This window comes from Microcaecilia unicolor, chromosome 7 (assembly GCF_901765095.1).
Source record: "Microcaecilia unicolor chromosome 7, aMicUni1.1, whole genome shotgun sequence".
Taxonomy (NCBI): Eukaryota; Metazoa; Chordata; class Amphibia; order Gymnophiona; family Siphonopidae; genus Microcaecilia; species Microcaecilia unicolor.
Genome location: NC_044037.1, coordinates 31723298 through 31741116, shown reverse-complemented (window position 1 = coordinate 31741116; position 17819 = coordinate 31723298). Strand labels below are relative to the sequence as shown.

The 17819-nt window shown below is 37.3% G+C and overlaps 1 protein-coding gene across 3 annotated transcripts in view; it reads right to left on the bottom strand.

Annotated features, from left to right (window-relative positions):
- The window catches only part of RNF128 (ring finger protein 128), a 157985-nt gene that overhangs the window by 80033 nt on the left and 60133 nt on the right, over positions 1–17819 (bottom strand). For all 3 annotated transcript variants that reach the window (XM_030209016.1, XM_030209017.1, XM_030209015.1), the window contains exon 2: positions 158–405. In XM_030209016.1, the coding sequence (XP_030064876.1) occupies positions 158–405 (248 nt within the window). The remainder of the gene's footprint in view (positions 1–157; positions 406–17819) is intronic.

The following is a 17819-nucleotide window of genomic DNA, read 5'->3' as shown; positions in this document are numbered from 1 at the left end:
AGTCCCCTTTTAAAACTAATTTACAGAAGTCAAATAAGGAGGAGTCAAATAGGTCTTAATACACCACAGAACAACCCAGGCCTAGCTCATCCTCAGGAAAACTAACACCGATAAATGGCATTGAAAAATACATGGATAGTAAGAAGCTACTACCCACCTGCCTCCTGTTCTGGGCCCTGGTGATCCTCAATCTTCTGGCAGAATAAAAGATGAAGTAGCCTATCGTTGCGGCCGTGACGATGAAGAAGGACACCGAGACAAAAAAGATGGAGTAGTGATTCATCCAGGGGGCATGCTTCTTTCCCACTTCAATGATCATGCTCACTTGGTAACCCCTCTTGATTTGGCTTACAATTTCTGCACCTTTTGTATTACCGATCATTATGGCAACTATATTACCAGTCCCTGTAAAAGAACAAATCACTGTTTTTAGTATTAAGTTAATTCAAGGCAGTTTAAGTAATGGTTGTTATGCAATCAACCTTTACACCATGGACATAACAGCTGCCTAGTACTTTTGGGTGTTAATTGTTATAGTAAGCTGACACTTGAGTGTCATAATGAAACATGGTCACATGGAAGAGGGTCACAGCAGTGACAACTGATAAACTGTACATAGATTATAAAAGCCTTACAACATCTACAAGTAGATATGATCATCATGATTAGATAAACATAAATCTGATATCTACAAATTCTGTTTGTCCAATGTTTTGAAAGTAAGGCTTCAAAAACAAAGTTATATCAGGAACAATTTGAAACATTTGTAAATGTGCTCTCCTCTGCCTATACATGTTCATTCTTAAACCTGCTCAACAAAACTAAAAATTTTGTACAGCTACACAATGCAGAATTTGCATCTACAATGCTCCACCTGCATAGAATTCTGTAGTGTACAGCAGGACTGTGGCGCCGGTACACCAAATCTTCGACTAGTTTTCTACTGTCTGACTCCCAATATTAGGCTTTAGGTTTTTTGTCCTGGACCCAAAGTACTGATAAATACAATTTTTACCAGTACTTTAGATCCAGGACAAACATCTATATCTAACAGGGCTGCATGTTAATAATGAGTAATAAGCAAATCAGTAATCGCGATTACGCTGCCTCAGCCTGCACAAGGCCTTTCCTTCCGACGCAACTTCCTATTTTCAGAAAGGGGCACTAGGTCAGAAGGAAAAGCCCGATGCAGGCTAAGGCAGAATTTCAATATGCCGCCGGATGCTGCACGGTGAAGATTTACTGCAAGACAACGTGTGTGTGTGTGTGTGTAGCTATAGTTTTCCCCGACACACCTCATTGAATTTCAGAGGCAATTTTCATCAAGTGGGACAGGTAGTACAAAAACGAGCTTTACATCATTTGAAAGAGCAAGAAAACTCTTCTCATTTACTTCTCAGTTTCATTTTGCATCTCATAGGCTTTATATGCCAATCTTATGAGCCAAAAGTCATCTTGCAGAACTATATGCGAATCATGAGTAACTGTAAAAATTCAAGTATTCGTTGCGAACTTGTTTTTATACAATGTTTAGATGCAATTTTATGATAATTAGTCATACATTTAGCTCTTAAAATATAAAGTTCTTTGCACAAAAGGTCTAAAAGTATTTTGTATAAGTTGCATGGATCTGTAGGCCTGTCTACAGACTTAACTTCTAAATAATTGCTAGGTTAACTATTTAAGGTTTCTAAAGTTAAGCCAATGTTATAAATAGAATCCATGGATATAGAAATTACTAGTGTCTTTGTATTTGGTTTGGCAAACAGGTGAAGCCAAAGTTTATAGCCAACGAGAGGTTGACAAACACGAAACTCTGATCAATGAAATGTTAGGCACAGATTTGCCCTATTAGAATAACTGGACATAGGTCACATGATTACATTTCAGTTAGACTCCATATTGACTTTGCTCACCAGTGATTTTTTTATACCATATTTTAGAAATCTGTGCACTAAAGTTGCATGACTGATCGCTGGACAATTTCTTAAATTTGTGATTTTTAAACTCTCTGGATCTGTTTTGACAATATGGTTGAGAATTAGGGTCTTGCTCTGTTGTCATTGTGAGGACAGTTGTCACCAGAAAACCTACTACAGGAAGGCTGGTCTGTTGCATCCGTCATCTTTGATAAGAGAATGAGAAGAATCTATTTGCAAGGATTAGTTGACTAGAAGGCACAGTTGCATCTTCAGGTGCTTCACTGTGCTATCATCACAAAAAAAGTTTATTTGGACAAGTATGATTTCAGATAGAAGCCATGTGCTAATCCATTTTCAGTTCATGCTACTGCAATAAAGGGTGCTCTAAGAGCAGTATCCACGGATCTTGCAGCAGTAGATGTCAACAAGAAATTAAATCTGGCCAGAAACTTTGTCCCAAGTGTTTAACTGATAACAGCTTTTGCAGCAAGTTCTTTGGGTGCCAGTGGTACTGTATCGGAATATGATAAAGAAATGCAGAGTAAATTTGAAGTGACTGATATTAACATGAGTAACTGCTCTTGGGCGCAGTCTGATGAAAACCTGGAAAAGTAAGCAGAAGAGCATGTTGGCTACGGGAAAAAGAAAACTTGAAAGAACGAAAGAAACGGAAGACAAAATTTGATCACACACTGGAAGCTGAAACAGGGATCTACAATCAAAGTCAGAAAACTGCACAAAAATGTTTTGATCTGGATAAAATAATTAAAAACATGAAGGATACAGTTGCTAGGTCCTCTAAAAACAGGAAGATTCAGATACTGACAATGGTACCTTGAAGCTGGAAAATAGAGCTAATTGCTGAAGAATTTGGAGTTTCCAAACCACAGTTAAAGTTCAAAAGTTACAGAAAACTACTGGTTTCATGGCCGTGCCCAAATGCAGTAACGGTAAGAACTGTCATATGAAGTGTTGTCTATAGTAGCCAAATTTTATGAGAATAATATTTCCCAAATCTGCCCTGGAAAGGTCTAAAAAAAAAAAAAAAAAAAAAAAAATCGATGGTGAGCACATCCATAAGCGCAAAACACTGCTCCTTGCGAATCTTCATGAACCAATCGAAATACTTAAGACAGAAGACTAACAGAATGTACAAGACTGGACTTTCTAAAATTCTGTGAATTGCAACCACCCTGGTGCATTACTATTGGTGCTAACGGAGCTCAGTGTGTGTTTGCCAGATTCACCAAAATGTGAAACTACTATTGTCAGCCATTCGTGAAGCAAAGTTAGACTACACATCGCTGATGTCATATTTGATATTTATTTCTTACATTTGTATCCCACATTTTCCCACCTATTTGTAGGCTCAATGTGGCTTACCTAGTACGGGAGAGGCCTTTGCAGACTCCGGTGTGAAAAAATACAGGGTGATGTTGTGGTAAGATCAAATTCATGTGGCACAGCCACATTAGGGAATCGGAGAACAGAAGAGTTGTGTTATGCCCATTACTTGCTTTAGTTTGGTTCTGTTGCAGAGATTAGGCATTTAAGTTGGATCGGTAGGGTATGCCTTTTTAAAGAGGTTGGTTATTAGTGATTTCCGGAAGTTTAGGTGGTCGTACGTCGTTTTCAAGGCTTTTGGTAATGCATTCCACAGTTGTCTGCTTATGTAGGAAAAACTAGATGCGTAAGTTGTTTTCTATTTAAGTCCTCTGCAGCTTGGGAAGTGCAGATTTAGATAAGATAGTGTTGATTCGGATGTATTTCTAATTGGTAAGTCGATAAAGTCTGTCATGTAACTTGGGGCTTCTCCGTAGATGATTTTGTGAACCAGGGTGCAGATTTTGAAGGCGATGCATTCTTTGATTGGGAGCCAGTGTAGTTTTTCTTGGAAGGGTTTGGCACTTTCGAATCGTGTTTTACCAAATACCAGCCTGGCTGCTGTGTTTTGGGCGGTCTGGAGTTTTTTTGTGAGTTGTTCTTTGCATCCCGCGTAGATTTCGTTGCAGTAATCTGCATGGCTTAGGCCCATTGATTGTATGAGTTTTCAAAAAATTTCTCTCGGGAAGAAAGGCTTTCATTGTTTGAGTTTCCACATTGAGTAGAACATTTTCTTTATTACGGAGTTTACTTGGCTCTCAAGGGTAAGGTTGCGGTCGACTGTGACTCCGAGTATTTTTAGGCTGTGGTTTCGGTGGTAAAGTGGGACCGATAGATCAGTGCTATGCCTCCACCTCTCTTGATTCATCGGTACCAGAATTGTCCAAGTAGATAACTATAGAGCTGCGATACCTGGCACAAGAAGCCACCACAGCTTCATCTCACTCAAAAACAGAGAGCTCAAAGTGGCAGAATATCTGCAGATAATGCAACAACAGTAATAGTGAAAGGGAAAAAAAAGTGGCATTTCTGTACAACTCAAGTGTGGTCACTATGTTGCCATTGTTTGTGACTGGGATTTGTATTTGAGAAATATCTTGGAACTTTTTCAAGAAAATGCAGATATATTGGTTAACTTTATGCAACAGAAGGGGCCTGCACTGCCATTTTCCTGGCCAAGCCACAGAGATGAGTGCTGGGTATCCCTTCTCCATGTGCTCATGACTGATGTTTTGACTGCAACCGGTCACCAGTACCGTCTGAACAAGGGAGATGGACTCGAATTGATGCAGTTGTTCATGTTTGTTAAAATAAACCTGTCTGCAAAGATGTTACCAATGACAATATTTCAGAATTTATTTTTGCCATTACCTTTGTTATGGATAGCTTGAGAGAAGCAAAATGAAACTGGCATCAAAAGAAAGGATTTTTCTTGCACCTTCTAATGATGTAAATAAACCTCGTTTTTGTACTACCTGTCCCAGATGATGAAAATAGCCTCTGAAGTGGACTCAGAGTACGACAATCTTCAGTGACACGTATCAGGAAAACAATAGCTTCAAGCTACACAAAATTAACACACATTGCTCATTGTAACCAGTGCTACTAATAAATATATCATATTTGGCACAAATGGTTTACTAAAAGTGGCATTTTGTTATGAGATTGAATAAAATCCCATTTTTGAAAATTAATATCTCAGAAACCATGTGTCCAAGCTCAAAATGGGTTTTCTGAATCTACTAAAAATTCAGAATAAAGTGGTACAACTTTCACAGCTGTAAGACGCTTAATAGCAAAGCTAAGACCTGAAAGGTGCCCAAACATTTAGTTGGCCGCAAACTGTGCCGACTCCCATCGGATAAAAAGCAGATCTCTCAAAACCTGTTAAGAAGTCTGAAAAAAGTGTGCAGTTTTTCATCTTATATAATTGGTCTCCATTCCAGTAGAATATCATCAATTTCTGACATAGTGAGGTGATGTGGTTTCCAAATTTTGGTTGAATTGACATGGAATGGTCCACTTATACAGTACTGTTCTGGTTATGGGATTGGATTGATATTTTATGTTTATATTGTCTATATTATTTTGTTATATTTCTATTATCTAACTTTTGTAACCTGTTCTGGGCATTAATTGGTACAGCAGGCTAAACACAAGAATAAAGTAAATAAAAAATAAGATTGGAGATGTTACAGTTTGTCCTGCATAGGTAGGGCGAGGCTTTTTTTATTTTTTTTAGGGCCAGACTGATATTCCCAAGAGAAACAATTAACAAGAGAGCAAAGAGGAGTACAGGAGGAATGTTGTAAATGTTCCCCATAGACAGTAAACTGGGGGGGGGGGGGGGGGGGAGTGACTTTTATGAATCTGCTTTATAATTGAATGTTCAGTACAGACAGCTGGTGGGTGGTTTGTTGCTACACAAAAAAGATGCAAAGTGAGACACTGAAAGAATCAAATGCAGATTGTACCAGCAAAGAGCTAGCACACATAACATTGCCCCAGCTTGGTTTAGCAAGAAAGCCAAAGAAAAGCCAATTCACATACAAGGGATGGTAAGCTTTTAAGTATTGCATCGAACCAGTTAGAATTCTCCTGATTTATCTCCCCCCCCCCCCCCAATACAAAAGATTTATTCAGTCTTGTAGTTCAAAGTCAGACTGGCTCCACCAATTCTCACAATTCTTATTGCCAATACAAACAAAAAAATACCTAGCTGATAAAACCAGAACACAATTATTATGAGTACTAATATGATTCAGTATTTTAGAACACCTGATTATTTTTAGTTCCTCCTGTGCCTTCAGGTTAAGAAACCTGAAGGCTGAACATATTAACTCCTTGCCTACCTTGCAAAACGATTAAATGAGACAGCATAAAAAAGTAATGTCATAACAGCCTTTGAACCAGGAACTCAGCTAGAGAAGAGGTGCCATCATCACTCTATAAAGACTCTCTAGTTCCAGCAGCACATCACAGGATTTTAAACTAAAATCAAGACCTGCTAAAAGCAATGCTGAACCCCTGCAACAGAGGAAGATTTGAAAGAAATATTGGTGCAAGAAAAGATATTCAAAGCTGACGAATCAGAGAAACTGAAATTTCTATAAACCTGAAAGATGTAATGGCACAATCTGATAAATTGAAGAATAGCAAATCACCTGGACCAGTTTGTATTCATCCCAGAGTACTGATAGAATTGAAAAATGAACTTGCAGAACTATTGTTAGTAAAATATGTAATTTTATCTTTAAAATCAAGCATGGGACCAGAAGATTGGAGGGTGACCAATGTAATGCCGATGTTTAAAAAAGACTTATGTACTTATGTAGATATTCTCCATATACAGCAGGACTGATCAGGCACACAAGTGGGATGATGAATAGCTCTGCTAATGCTCAGAACTATGAAGTCCCAAGCACGAATGATTCTTCCAAATGCAGGAGACTTCTCCGCACCTCCATGGGAAGGATTGTGTGCCTGACCAATCCAGGATCTAGTCAGGCATGCAAGTGGGCGATGCCAAAACAAAGGACTGCTAATCTTTCTTTCAACTGCCCATTTTCAAGAGCAGCCCAGTCATGAATATGTGAGTTGCAATGTTACAAAGAAGTATATTTGGTTCTGCTGGCCAACCTGACTGAACTGATCTAAACAGTAATGTGAAGTAAAGGCATGGAGGGAGGATCAAGTCTCTGCTTTTATTTATTTTTGTTACATTTGTACCCCGCGCTTTCCCACTCATGGCAGGCTCAATGCGGCTTACATGGGGCAATGGAGGGTTAAGTGACTTGCCCAGAGTCACAAGGAGCTGCCTGTGCCTGAAGTGGGAATCAAACTCAGTTCCTCAGTTCCCCAGGACCAAAGTCCACCACCCTAACCACTAGGCCACTCCGCCACCAAAACATCTCTCAGGACAGCCGCTGTAGCTGCAATGGCTCCACTCTGATGAGGTTCTAAACCCAGTCCTTGGGACACACCTGGCCAGTCAAGTTTTCAGGATACCCACAATGAATATGCATGAGAGAGATTTGCATGCACTACCTCCATTCTATGCAAATCTCTCTCATTTTCTAGAAGTTGATAAAAATTAGTGTCAGACAATTGTCGTATTACTTCTTTTATATAGTCTGTCGAATTTTGAATAACAACACCTCCTCCCTTGTCTGCAGGCTTGATGACAATTTCGCGAAGAAGTAATACGACAATTGTCTGACACTAATTTTTATCAACTTCTAGAAAATGATCCTACTATGGAATTAAAAGCAGAGATAGATTTCTGGATAAACTTTGGTTTTGAGTCTGGTTTTTTAACAAATAAGGAGAAAGATTTTTTAAGTGTGCCGTATCCGATTACACCAACAATTTACATGTTACCTAAGGTGCATAAAACACTTCTTAATCCTCCTGGGAGACCGATTGTTGCAGCTATTGGATCACTTTTAGAACCTTTATCTAAATTTGTAGACGTTTTTTTTGAGACCTTTTATTCCATATGTTAAATCATATATAAGAGATTCTGCACATGTGATTCAACTTCTGGACGAGTTTGAAGGTTATGATGAAAATATTATATTAGTGACCTTTGACATTGAAAGTCTGTATACAAATATCCCTCAGGATAAGGCCCTTAATATTTTAAAGGATATTCTTGATAATCGCACAGACAACATGCGGATTCCAACATCCTTTATTATTGAATTAGCAACACTAGCATTAAAAGAAAATTTTTTATGCTTTCAAGGAAAATTCTACAAACAGATAAAGGGAACTGCAATGGGTGCAACTATGGCCCCAGACATCGCTATTCTCTATGTAGCGCAATTTGAAAAAGGATTTTTGGAAACCAATCCATTTCAAGATGAAATTAAACTGTGGAAACGCTATATTGATATTTTGATGTTTTGGAAGGGGGATCTTGAAAGACTGCAAACCTTTTATACTTGGCTCAACTCCCTAGATCCTAATCTCAGATTTACAATGCAATTCCATCAGAATTCTATTGCTTTTTTGGATATAAATATCATTAAAAATATGGACGGGTTTGACACAACAATTTTTAAGAAACCGATTGACAAAAAACAGTTTTTGCACTTTGACAGTTTTCATAGTAGAAGTCTCAAGGAGAATCTTCCACGATCACAGTTCCTACGGCTCCGGAGACTGTGTAGCCAAATAAATGATTTTGAAGAACAATCTAAACCTCTACAGAAAAAATTCCAGGATCGAGGTTACCCTTCAAAATGTATTACTAAAGGCTTTCAACAAGCTAGAACATCTGACAGAGAAAAATTACTCAAACCACGAGATGTTAGAAAAACACCAGATATTGTTTGCAGCCTACAGTTCTCAAACTATTCAAGAGATATTCAGAAAATTATATATAACAACTGGCATATCCTTGAAGAACACAGTTGCTTTCGAGATAAAAAAGTTACAATTGCACACACTAGAGGGAGGAATTTAAAAGAAATTATTGCCCCATCTTCACTGCCTCAAACTAACAATGATCAACGATTAGAACTGGATCATTTTGTTACTGGCCATCATCCATGCAAGAGTTGTTCGGTATGTCAGTTGTCAATGGATATTGTTTCCTTTGAACATCCATAGACTGGCAAAATTTATAAACTGCTGAACCACACTAATTGCAATACCACACATGCCGTATATGTTATTATGTGCCCTTGCTCATTACTTTACGTGGGTAAAACAAAGAGAAAAATCAAGACGCGCATAATTGAGCATAGGAGTAATATCAATCGGGGTAATCTCACTGCCCCACTTGTGCAACATTATATGGAACAATCGCATTCCCCGTCTGATCTCCGGTTTTTTGTCTATCAAGTGGTTAAAAAGCCGTGGCGTGGTGGTGACCTTGATCTGCTTTTGTTACAACGAGAACAAAGAACTATTTTTGAATTTAATACAGTAACTCCTGCAGGACTTAATCTAGAGATAGACTTGTCTGTTTTTCAATGAATATTTAGACAATATGTTGTTTTCTTTCTTTTTAAACATTGGAAGGATGTTCTTTGCAGTTTATTTTAAGGAACATTTATATATGTGACTAATGGATGTATGATATGCTTGGTTTAAAGCATATATTTTTGATTGTTTGATGTCATGTATTTATGAACAAATGTTTCACACATGTACTCATTTGGTTTATGAACAAATGTTTCATATATGTACTTATTTAAGTTTAACACCTGATTGCATGGGTATATTCAACATAATATTATGATAAAACTACAGATTTGTAATGCCACACACGTTTCATTCTAGTTTTTAATGTTTTTTAAGGTTTCAAAAAATGTTGTTCATTATTTTTTAATTCATTTTAATTCATTTTTTTAATAATCATTTCACATAGTAAATACATTAGAATATATTGGTACATTTAATGATAAAACCATATGTTTGTAGTATTATTTAAGTTTATATTTAGAATTTAATAATTAATTATAAATGCAATTTATAGACTCATAAGGTAGATAATAATGGCACAATATAAACATACAATTATAAGAATGAAGTGCTGTTTAAGCTCAATTTTAGCATTTATAAGCTTTTTTAATGACATAATAAAATAGTATATGAACAGTTAAATTTAAAATATAATTAATAGACAGTAAATAGATTATAATTGGGGTATGGTAAGTTCATATTTGTTCAGAAAATCTTTTTAAATTTGGTCATTTAATATTTGATAAATATTCAATTTAAGAGTAGATAAAAAATTGGCATATGAATAGTTAATTAAAGACACAATTTATAGATTTGCTAAATAGATTAAAATTTCAATATAGTTAGTCAATTGTTTTGATAATTACTCAATATCCTGTCATTTTATATATATTTTAAATAAATGGATATTTTAACAATGTAGGCTTTAGGACCTAGTAAATGATTCCTGCATATCTGGCAGGCTTTTAGACCCAGTAACCACCTAAATTCATTTGATAGGATAAAGGTTAATGCTTTGTGAAGATCAGGTGTTTTCACTTAAGTTAATTAAAAAATGTTTCCACCCTGTGTGACGTGGTATTAAAAGCAGAGCCGTTTGAGAGCACAGCTTTTCATCCATTTTGATACAGAAAGTGAAAGTGCCTTGGTGCTTTGTAGCTTTTACTACATGAGACGTGGGGGTAAGTTTTTGTCATGACAATAAATTGTAGGAAGTTTCTAAGTTAGGCACTATAATATTTGCTGCCTCATGATTTGACAACTTTTATCAATTGCACAATCCTCTTGGTAATGTCTGTGGCATTATGGTTTGTTATACTTATTGAAACCCTTCTGTTTGGCAATACAGTCTGAGGTATAGAGGTTTTTTTCTTTTGACACTTGAGTTAAAATGAAAGTCAGTATTTTATTGCTTATGAAAATCATTTTTGCTATGTTCTAAAAGAAATATTGAAGACATTTTATTAAATGAATGCTGATGTGAGAAACATATGTATGTGAACAAAAGCCCTGTTAACCCTTTGTCACTATTTAAGATGCCATTTGTATAATTAATTGTGATTGGCAGATAACAAAATAAATGCAAATTTTAAAGGTATTTTGTCACTAGCTAAAATACCATTAGCAGTTACAAATAAAATTTACATAATTAATTGTAATTGGCAGATAACGAAACAAATATACCCAGAGCTCCAAAAGATAATAGAAGCCCTGTTAATGCTATAATATATGTGTGTATGTGTGTATGCATGCACACACATGCATGTGTATATATGTATGTGTGTATGTGTGTGTGTGTGTATATGTACACATATACATATAGTGACAAAATGTTGTCTTTTTAAAATTAAGATCAATTAATGCCACTAGATATTATAGTTTTGGTTTTTTATATTTGAAGATGTATATATTTATTCATTTCCGTGCTGATTTGAATTTTTTTGAAGGTTTATGATATTATCAGTGTAATGTTTGAAATTTATTGTATATTTTAATATGTTTTAAAAAAATTATTTTTGACCTGTTAGTTTAAGCTTTTATGAATATGAAATTTAGTTATAGCCAGTATTATATAATATGACCTTTTTATAAAATATATTATAAATAATTAAAATAAGCGTTTTAAACATATAATATTAATATATGAAAAATTTTTTGTCCAAAAGTAAGGAATAATATATTGTAGAGGAATATATTCGAGTTATTCCCCAAGTTTTCCACGTCATCACTGTGGTGAGTTACCATTTTTGTTTTGATTAATTATCCATTTATTTTTAAATTACTATATAATAATATATGAGAATGTTAAAATATTAAATGCAATGTTAAAATATTAAATGCTTTAGGTGTTTATATAGGCTTATATATGTATGCTTGATGAGTCTAAATATTAATCTTTGGTTTTACTCATTATATTTAAAAATTTTTAAAAATATATTATTTCTATGTTTTGTATTCTATGTAGACCCCTGACGCAGGTGCTAGTCACCGAAACACGGCCCGTGTCGGGTCTTTTTGTCAAGGCTCATTCATTAAAGAACTGTGTTCCATTTTTAAAGGCCCGTGGTGCTGTTTTTTTTTTTTTGTTTGGACTTTAGTTTTTACTTTGTTCCCTCTCTTTTGTTACGAACATAACAAGCAGCCATACTAGATCAGACCAATGGTCCATCTAGCCCAGTATTCTGCTTCTCATAGTGGCCAGTTCAGGGAATGAGTACCAAGCAGAATCCCAAGGAGTAGCAAGATTCCATCATACTGATCCCAGAGATAAGTAGTTGCTTTGTCCATCTCTCTCACAACTGTAATCTTCCAAAAGATGGAGAGAACAACCACAGACGTGGAGGAACACTCACTCCCTACGACTGTAGCAAGCAAGGGTGAATTGGCTCTTTCAAAATATACGACAAAATGCTTCTTATACATAAAATTTATTGAAAAGACACCAAAAGGACTCCTTTGGTGTATTTTTTCCAATAAACTTTACAAGTCCTTTGGTGTATTTCCAATAAATTTTACTTTATTTTGGATTTCTAGCCCACCTGTACCTAAAGTTCTAGGCAGTTTACAAGGATTGAAAGAAATACCGAGACAGTCCCTCGGGATTTACAACATTTACGCACAAGAAGCATTTCATCTCCCTTGTATCTTTTGGAAGAGTCAATTCAACCTACTCTTTGGTTTGTGCTTTTCTTCCAGGAGCTCATCCAAACCTTTTTTTTTTTAACCCGGGTAAACTAATTGTACATTAGATTAGATTGTAAGCTCTTTGAGCAGGGACTGTCTGTCTTCTTCTATGTTTGTGCAGCGCTGTGTACACTTTGTAGTGCTATAAAAATGCTAAATAGTAAATAGTAGTAATAGTGCTGTTACCACATCTTCTAGCAATTGAGAGCGTAACTATACTTTGAGTGAAAAAAATATTGTCTTCTATTTGTTTTAAAAGTATTACCGTGGAGTGACCTTCAGTCTTTGTACATTTTTAAAAAGTAAATAACCGATTCATGTTTATCCGTTCTACTCAACTTAGGATTTTGCAGACCTCTATCATATCCCCCCTCAGCTGCTTCTTTTCCAAACTGAACAGCCCTAATCTCTTAAACATTTCTTTATATGAGAGTAGTTCTAGCACCTTAAATCATTTTGGTCATCCTTCTTTAAACCTTTTTAAATTCCGCTATCTTTTTTGAGATACAGAAATACTCAAGGTAAGGTCGCACCATACAGAAGACGTTATAATATTTTGCCATAGTCTATCCATTTCCTAATAATTCTTACCATTCTGTTTAGCTTAGTGTAGACTGGGTGGCAAACAATTCCGCAAACAATTGAAGACTCATCTCTCTGAGAAAATTTATTGCAAGGATCAAAACACATGAAGTCCACACACACTAATAGAAAAGCCTCAATACACTCCCTTCTGAATTTCTCTTACCCGTATTTTCACCACACTTCAATCTCCACCCACAGATAAAATGTAATACCCTATGTTCTCTTGATATTGTTCTATTGCCTTATCTTTTCCCCATTGTAACATCCCACGGTTTCTACGCTCTAACGATTTTTGACTTGACTTTGTCTTCCCATAACTCCTCACAATGTAACCCATAATCGTACTGTAACACACTGTATTTCCATCATTCACAATGTATTGTAAGCCACACTGAGCCCGCAAATAGGTGGGAAAATGTGGGATACAAATGCAATAAATAAAATAATAAACATTGGTAAATGGGAAGCAAAGCCAGTGCTGGGCACAGTTTTGCGGTCTGTGCCCTGAAAATGGCAAGGACAAATCAAGGTCTGGTATACATATAAAGTATCACATACAATGAGTTTATCTTGTTGGGCAGACTGGATGGACCGTACAGGTCTATCTGCCGTCATCTATGTTGGTGTATGTCAGCAGACAAAAAAGCAAACAGAAGGCTTCAACGTACTGTCTATGAAGACATCAAGATCTTTTTCTTGTGTGGTGACTCCTAATATAGAACCTAGCATCGAGTAACTATGATTTGGATTATTCTTCCCAATGTGCATCATTTCGCATTTGTCAACATTAAATTTCATCTGCCATTTAGATGCCTAGTCTTCCGATTTCCTAGGTCCTCCTGAAATTTCTCACAACATGTATATGATTTAACTTTGAATATTTCTGTGTCATCTGCAAATTTAATCACCTCACTCATCGTTCCCATTTCCAAATCACTTATGTGTTAAATAGCACTGGTCCCAGTACAGATCCCTGGGATACTCTACTAGTCACCTTCGGTCAATTGAAGGACATGATCATTTAACCCTGTTTTCTATCTTTTAACCAGTTCCCAAACCAAAACAGAACATTGCATCATATCCCACAGCTTTTTTAGTTATTTATTCATGCAGATTCACAGAACCCCTCCCCCCACAATTATAAAAAGAGCCACTAGTACCTACTAAGACACCACCCAGGCTAAAACATGCAGTATATATCTAATAGCCTGTGCTAATTTCAGAGTACAACTCATTATGCCTACAAACCACTCAACAGTAGGGAAACGGTAGAAGAAAACTGCAACCTCTGTGCAGTATTACTGCTAACTCAGCCTCCAGGCTCCTATGAGATTTGATTTGTTTTTGAAGTTTCCTACGTGCTTTAGAAAGATTATGTAACAGAAGCATTACATGCTGCCTACCAGAGGCCTCAGTGATTATAGAGGTTTCACGCTTGTTTTTCTCAGGGAATTGTCTGCCACCTTTGATCGTTTAGGCTTATTAATTTCAGTCTTATAATATAGAAGGTGTTCTTAATTTCCAAAATAAATAGAAGCCTATTAACCTGGAGGACCACCAAACAGATATACACTGCTAACATATAATGAGAAATATATACAACTTCCAGAGTTTTTAGGTGCGTAAGAGACTGGTTAATATATTAGACCTTGCTACAAAATCCCCAATGACCCTTTAAACACAACACTGAAGCTCACTGGGGATTGTGAAAGTAAAAACCATCTTCGGGTTCTGTTCAATCCTGGGCTCAGAGGACAAAAGCAGGAAAACTAAAGAGTAATGCAAATTAAAAAGCTGTCACTTAAGAGGTGTTAAAAAGAGTTTGCTTTCTGTTTCACTGCCAGTTCTGAAATCTTGTTGGCACAGTACTACAAGAAGAACAAGAAATAAAACTAGTTTATCCAGAAAATGTCATATATTCTTCCAAAATCTTTGTGCACAATGTCCACAGCCCTTTCTTTGTTCAAATCTTTGAGAAATGAAGTAATCCGATATACTCCCATGTAGCTGCCCTCCAAAGAGAATACTGAAAAGGTTTCAAGTTGTGAAAAATGCCACTACAAAAGAGATTCTTAAACAGGTCCTGAGGCACGCCAAGATATACATCATGAATATGTATACAATGGAGGCAGTGTACACATAATTGTGGGTATCCTGAAAACCTGACTGGCTGGGTGTGTGCAGAGCACCAGATTAAGAATGTTGCCTGAGGTGAGAGAAGGGAGATCCAACAGGAGGCATCAACCCCAATCCTAAATCGCTTTACACAAGTTGACAACTTTTTACATGAAATGTAGGTTTCCAGCAAGAAAAAGGCTGTCCTGCAAACATACCCCTGCAAGTGTTGAGACCTTATGAAGAGATTTGGTTATTTCTGGCCCAAAACAAAAGTAATCCATAAAACTCTGACTTCAAAGTTTATAACAGTGATGGGTTACCTGAACTTATCAACATTGCCTATTCCTTCTCTCTCTCTTTTGGAAAGCCTGGAGTTGGATTTTTTTTTTTAAGTTGCTTGACATCTTGGACTTCAATGATTTAGTTCTGTACTATTGGAAGTCACATTTAGGCTATTAGCAGTTTCAGCCCAGTGTATTTTAACTGTGGTAGTTTTATTATGTGTAGTTATTATGGCTTGTATACATTAGTAACTTTAAAAAAAAAAAAAGGACTACATTTTTCAGGTTATATAAGCTGCCTTGTACTAGCTTGTCGAAAAAGGTGTGCTATAAAAGCTCTTAAATGATGGACACAGGAACTTGAAATTGGGAGCTTTAAGCAACTTACAAATGTAATGGAACAAAAGTCAGGGATTCTTTAAGAGAAATTCCTCATTTAAGGGAAACCTCTTTAAATAATTTGAAATTTTTTGCATAAAGTGCGGTGAGAGAAATATCTGCTTAATAAAAACTTTCCTAAGGCTACATTTCCTTGTTAGAAATCTTTTAAAAAATTAGTACTGATACTTTCTGTAGTGCTACTAGACATGTTCAGTATAGAGAATGACATGGGGATGGGGACCCATGGTAAAAAGTCTTGCTCCAGCAGTAAAAATAACCAAACGCAATTACCTCTCATGTAGGTCCGGTACCTCACTCCCTTCCCTTCTCTCCCACCCCCCTCGGTGCCTCTACAGCGATTCCTACAGACCTGCTCTGGGGCTTTGCCTCTAATGGATCTCGCCTTCTGATGCAACTTCCTGTTTCAAAGTATAGGTGGGTGAAATCTTCCACAGAAGAGAAATTTAAGGATGAGGGATCATGTGACTACAGGAAAGGTGTGGAAGAAATATGATTTTTTTTTAATCTGAGCAGGTGGTAGATACCTGGAATAGCACAGCAGGAGTAGCACCAACCAAAACAGTGACTGAATCATAAAACATTTAGGAGAATAACAGAAAAAAAAAAAGAGATATGGGAAAGTTATAGAAGATGGTAGGAGAGCTGGAAGGGAGGAGGGAATCTGTGTACTCATCATCCAAGCCACTACTCCACTCCTTTATTTCTATACTAGCCGTTAAGCCCGTTTTTACGGGCGAGATTTCCAGCTATCCTCCTCTCCGCCGCTCCCTCCCCCCTCCGTGCCGGTCCCCCTGCACTGACCTGACAGCGTCTCTCACCTCCGTGTGAAAGCGCTGCAAGCAGCAGCAGATCGCTCTGCTGCTGCCTGCAGCGCTTCCACACGGAGGTGAGAGGTGCTGTCAGGTCAGTGCAGAGGGCCTGATGCGGAGGAGGGCGGGAGCGGCGGCGGGGGAGGGTGGTGCGTGCGATGTTCGTTTCCAGGCAGCAGCGTCCGACAGTGACTCCGACTCAGTTTCCCTCTCTGTTCCGCCCTCTGACTTCATCACGTCTTGACGCGAGGGCGGGACAGAGAGGGAAGTCTCTACTACGCATTTGCAGGTGAGTCGGTCACTTGCCGTTTATATGTTTGATATAACATATTAGACTGCAGTGCTGTAACTTCTGAGAACATAGAACCAGTTGCTAATGAATGGAACACTTTGATTCCTTTGAAGTGAATGACTGACTGGGAAGAAGCTGGCCTATGGGGGAGATGAGTTGGGATGTCAAAACTCTACAGCAGGTTTTCAGTTTCTGGGCTGGCTGTACTACAGAGAACATGAAACGAAGATCAGCCAGTAACCTACAGCCAGCCCAACGAAATTAGGTTTATTGCCATTAGAAGTTGTACTATATACCTCCATGCTCCTGCACCACATTCTAATTCACTCAAGAACAGAAAAGGAACATTGTTAAAAATAGAAAATCCTTTTGCTGAATGTTACAGGAGTTAAATTCAAGGGGTTGTTTGGGGGGGTGTTCAGATTTTGTGCAACTATGCAATGGAAACAAATTGCAGGGAATTCACCTCCAGCAAAGAATTATTCTGCATCAGCCTTTCAGAATTTTGCTCAAAGACCTGGAACCAGAAGCACCAGCCACACAGACCAAGCGAAGGAAGCTGTACCATCATCCCACAAAGCAAGGAAGCAAGAACGGCAGCAACAGGCTGCATGAGCCCACAGATGAAGGCAACTGCCTTAGAAGCATCAACCCATGTAGCAAGCCAGGAAGTGGAGGGTGCAGCTGTAATGGATTCTGGGAAGAGATGTGGAGACAGCAGGAAAGGCAAGCGAAAGCTGGACTGGATTTGATGCTGAGAGAGAAAGACAGAAATCGATGGAGGTCTTATCTTGAAAGGAATGACACACTGTAGGAGGAAGAGATTAAGATAGAGGGTTGAAGAAGCAAAAAAGATAAGTCTGCCTGGGTC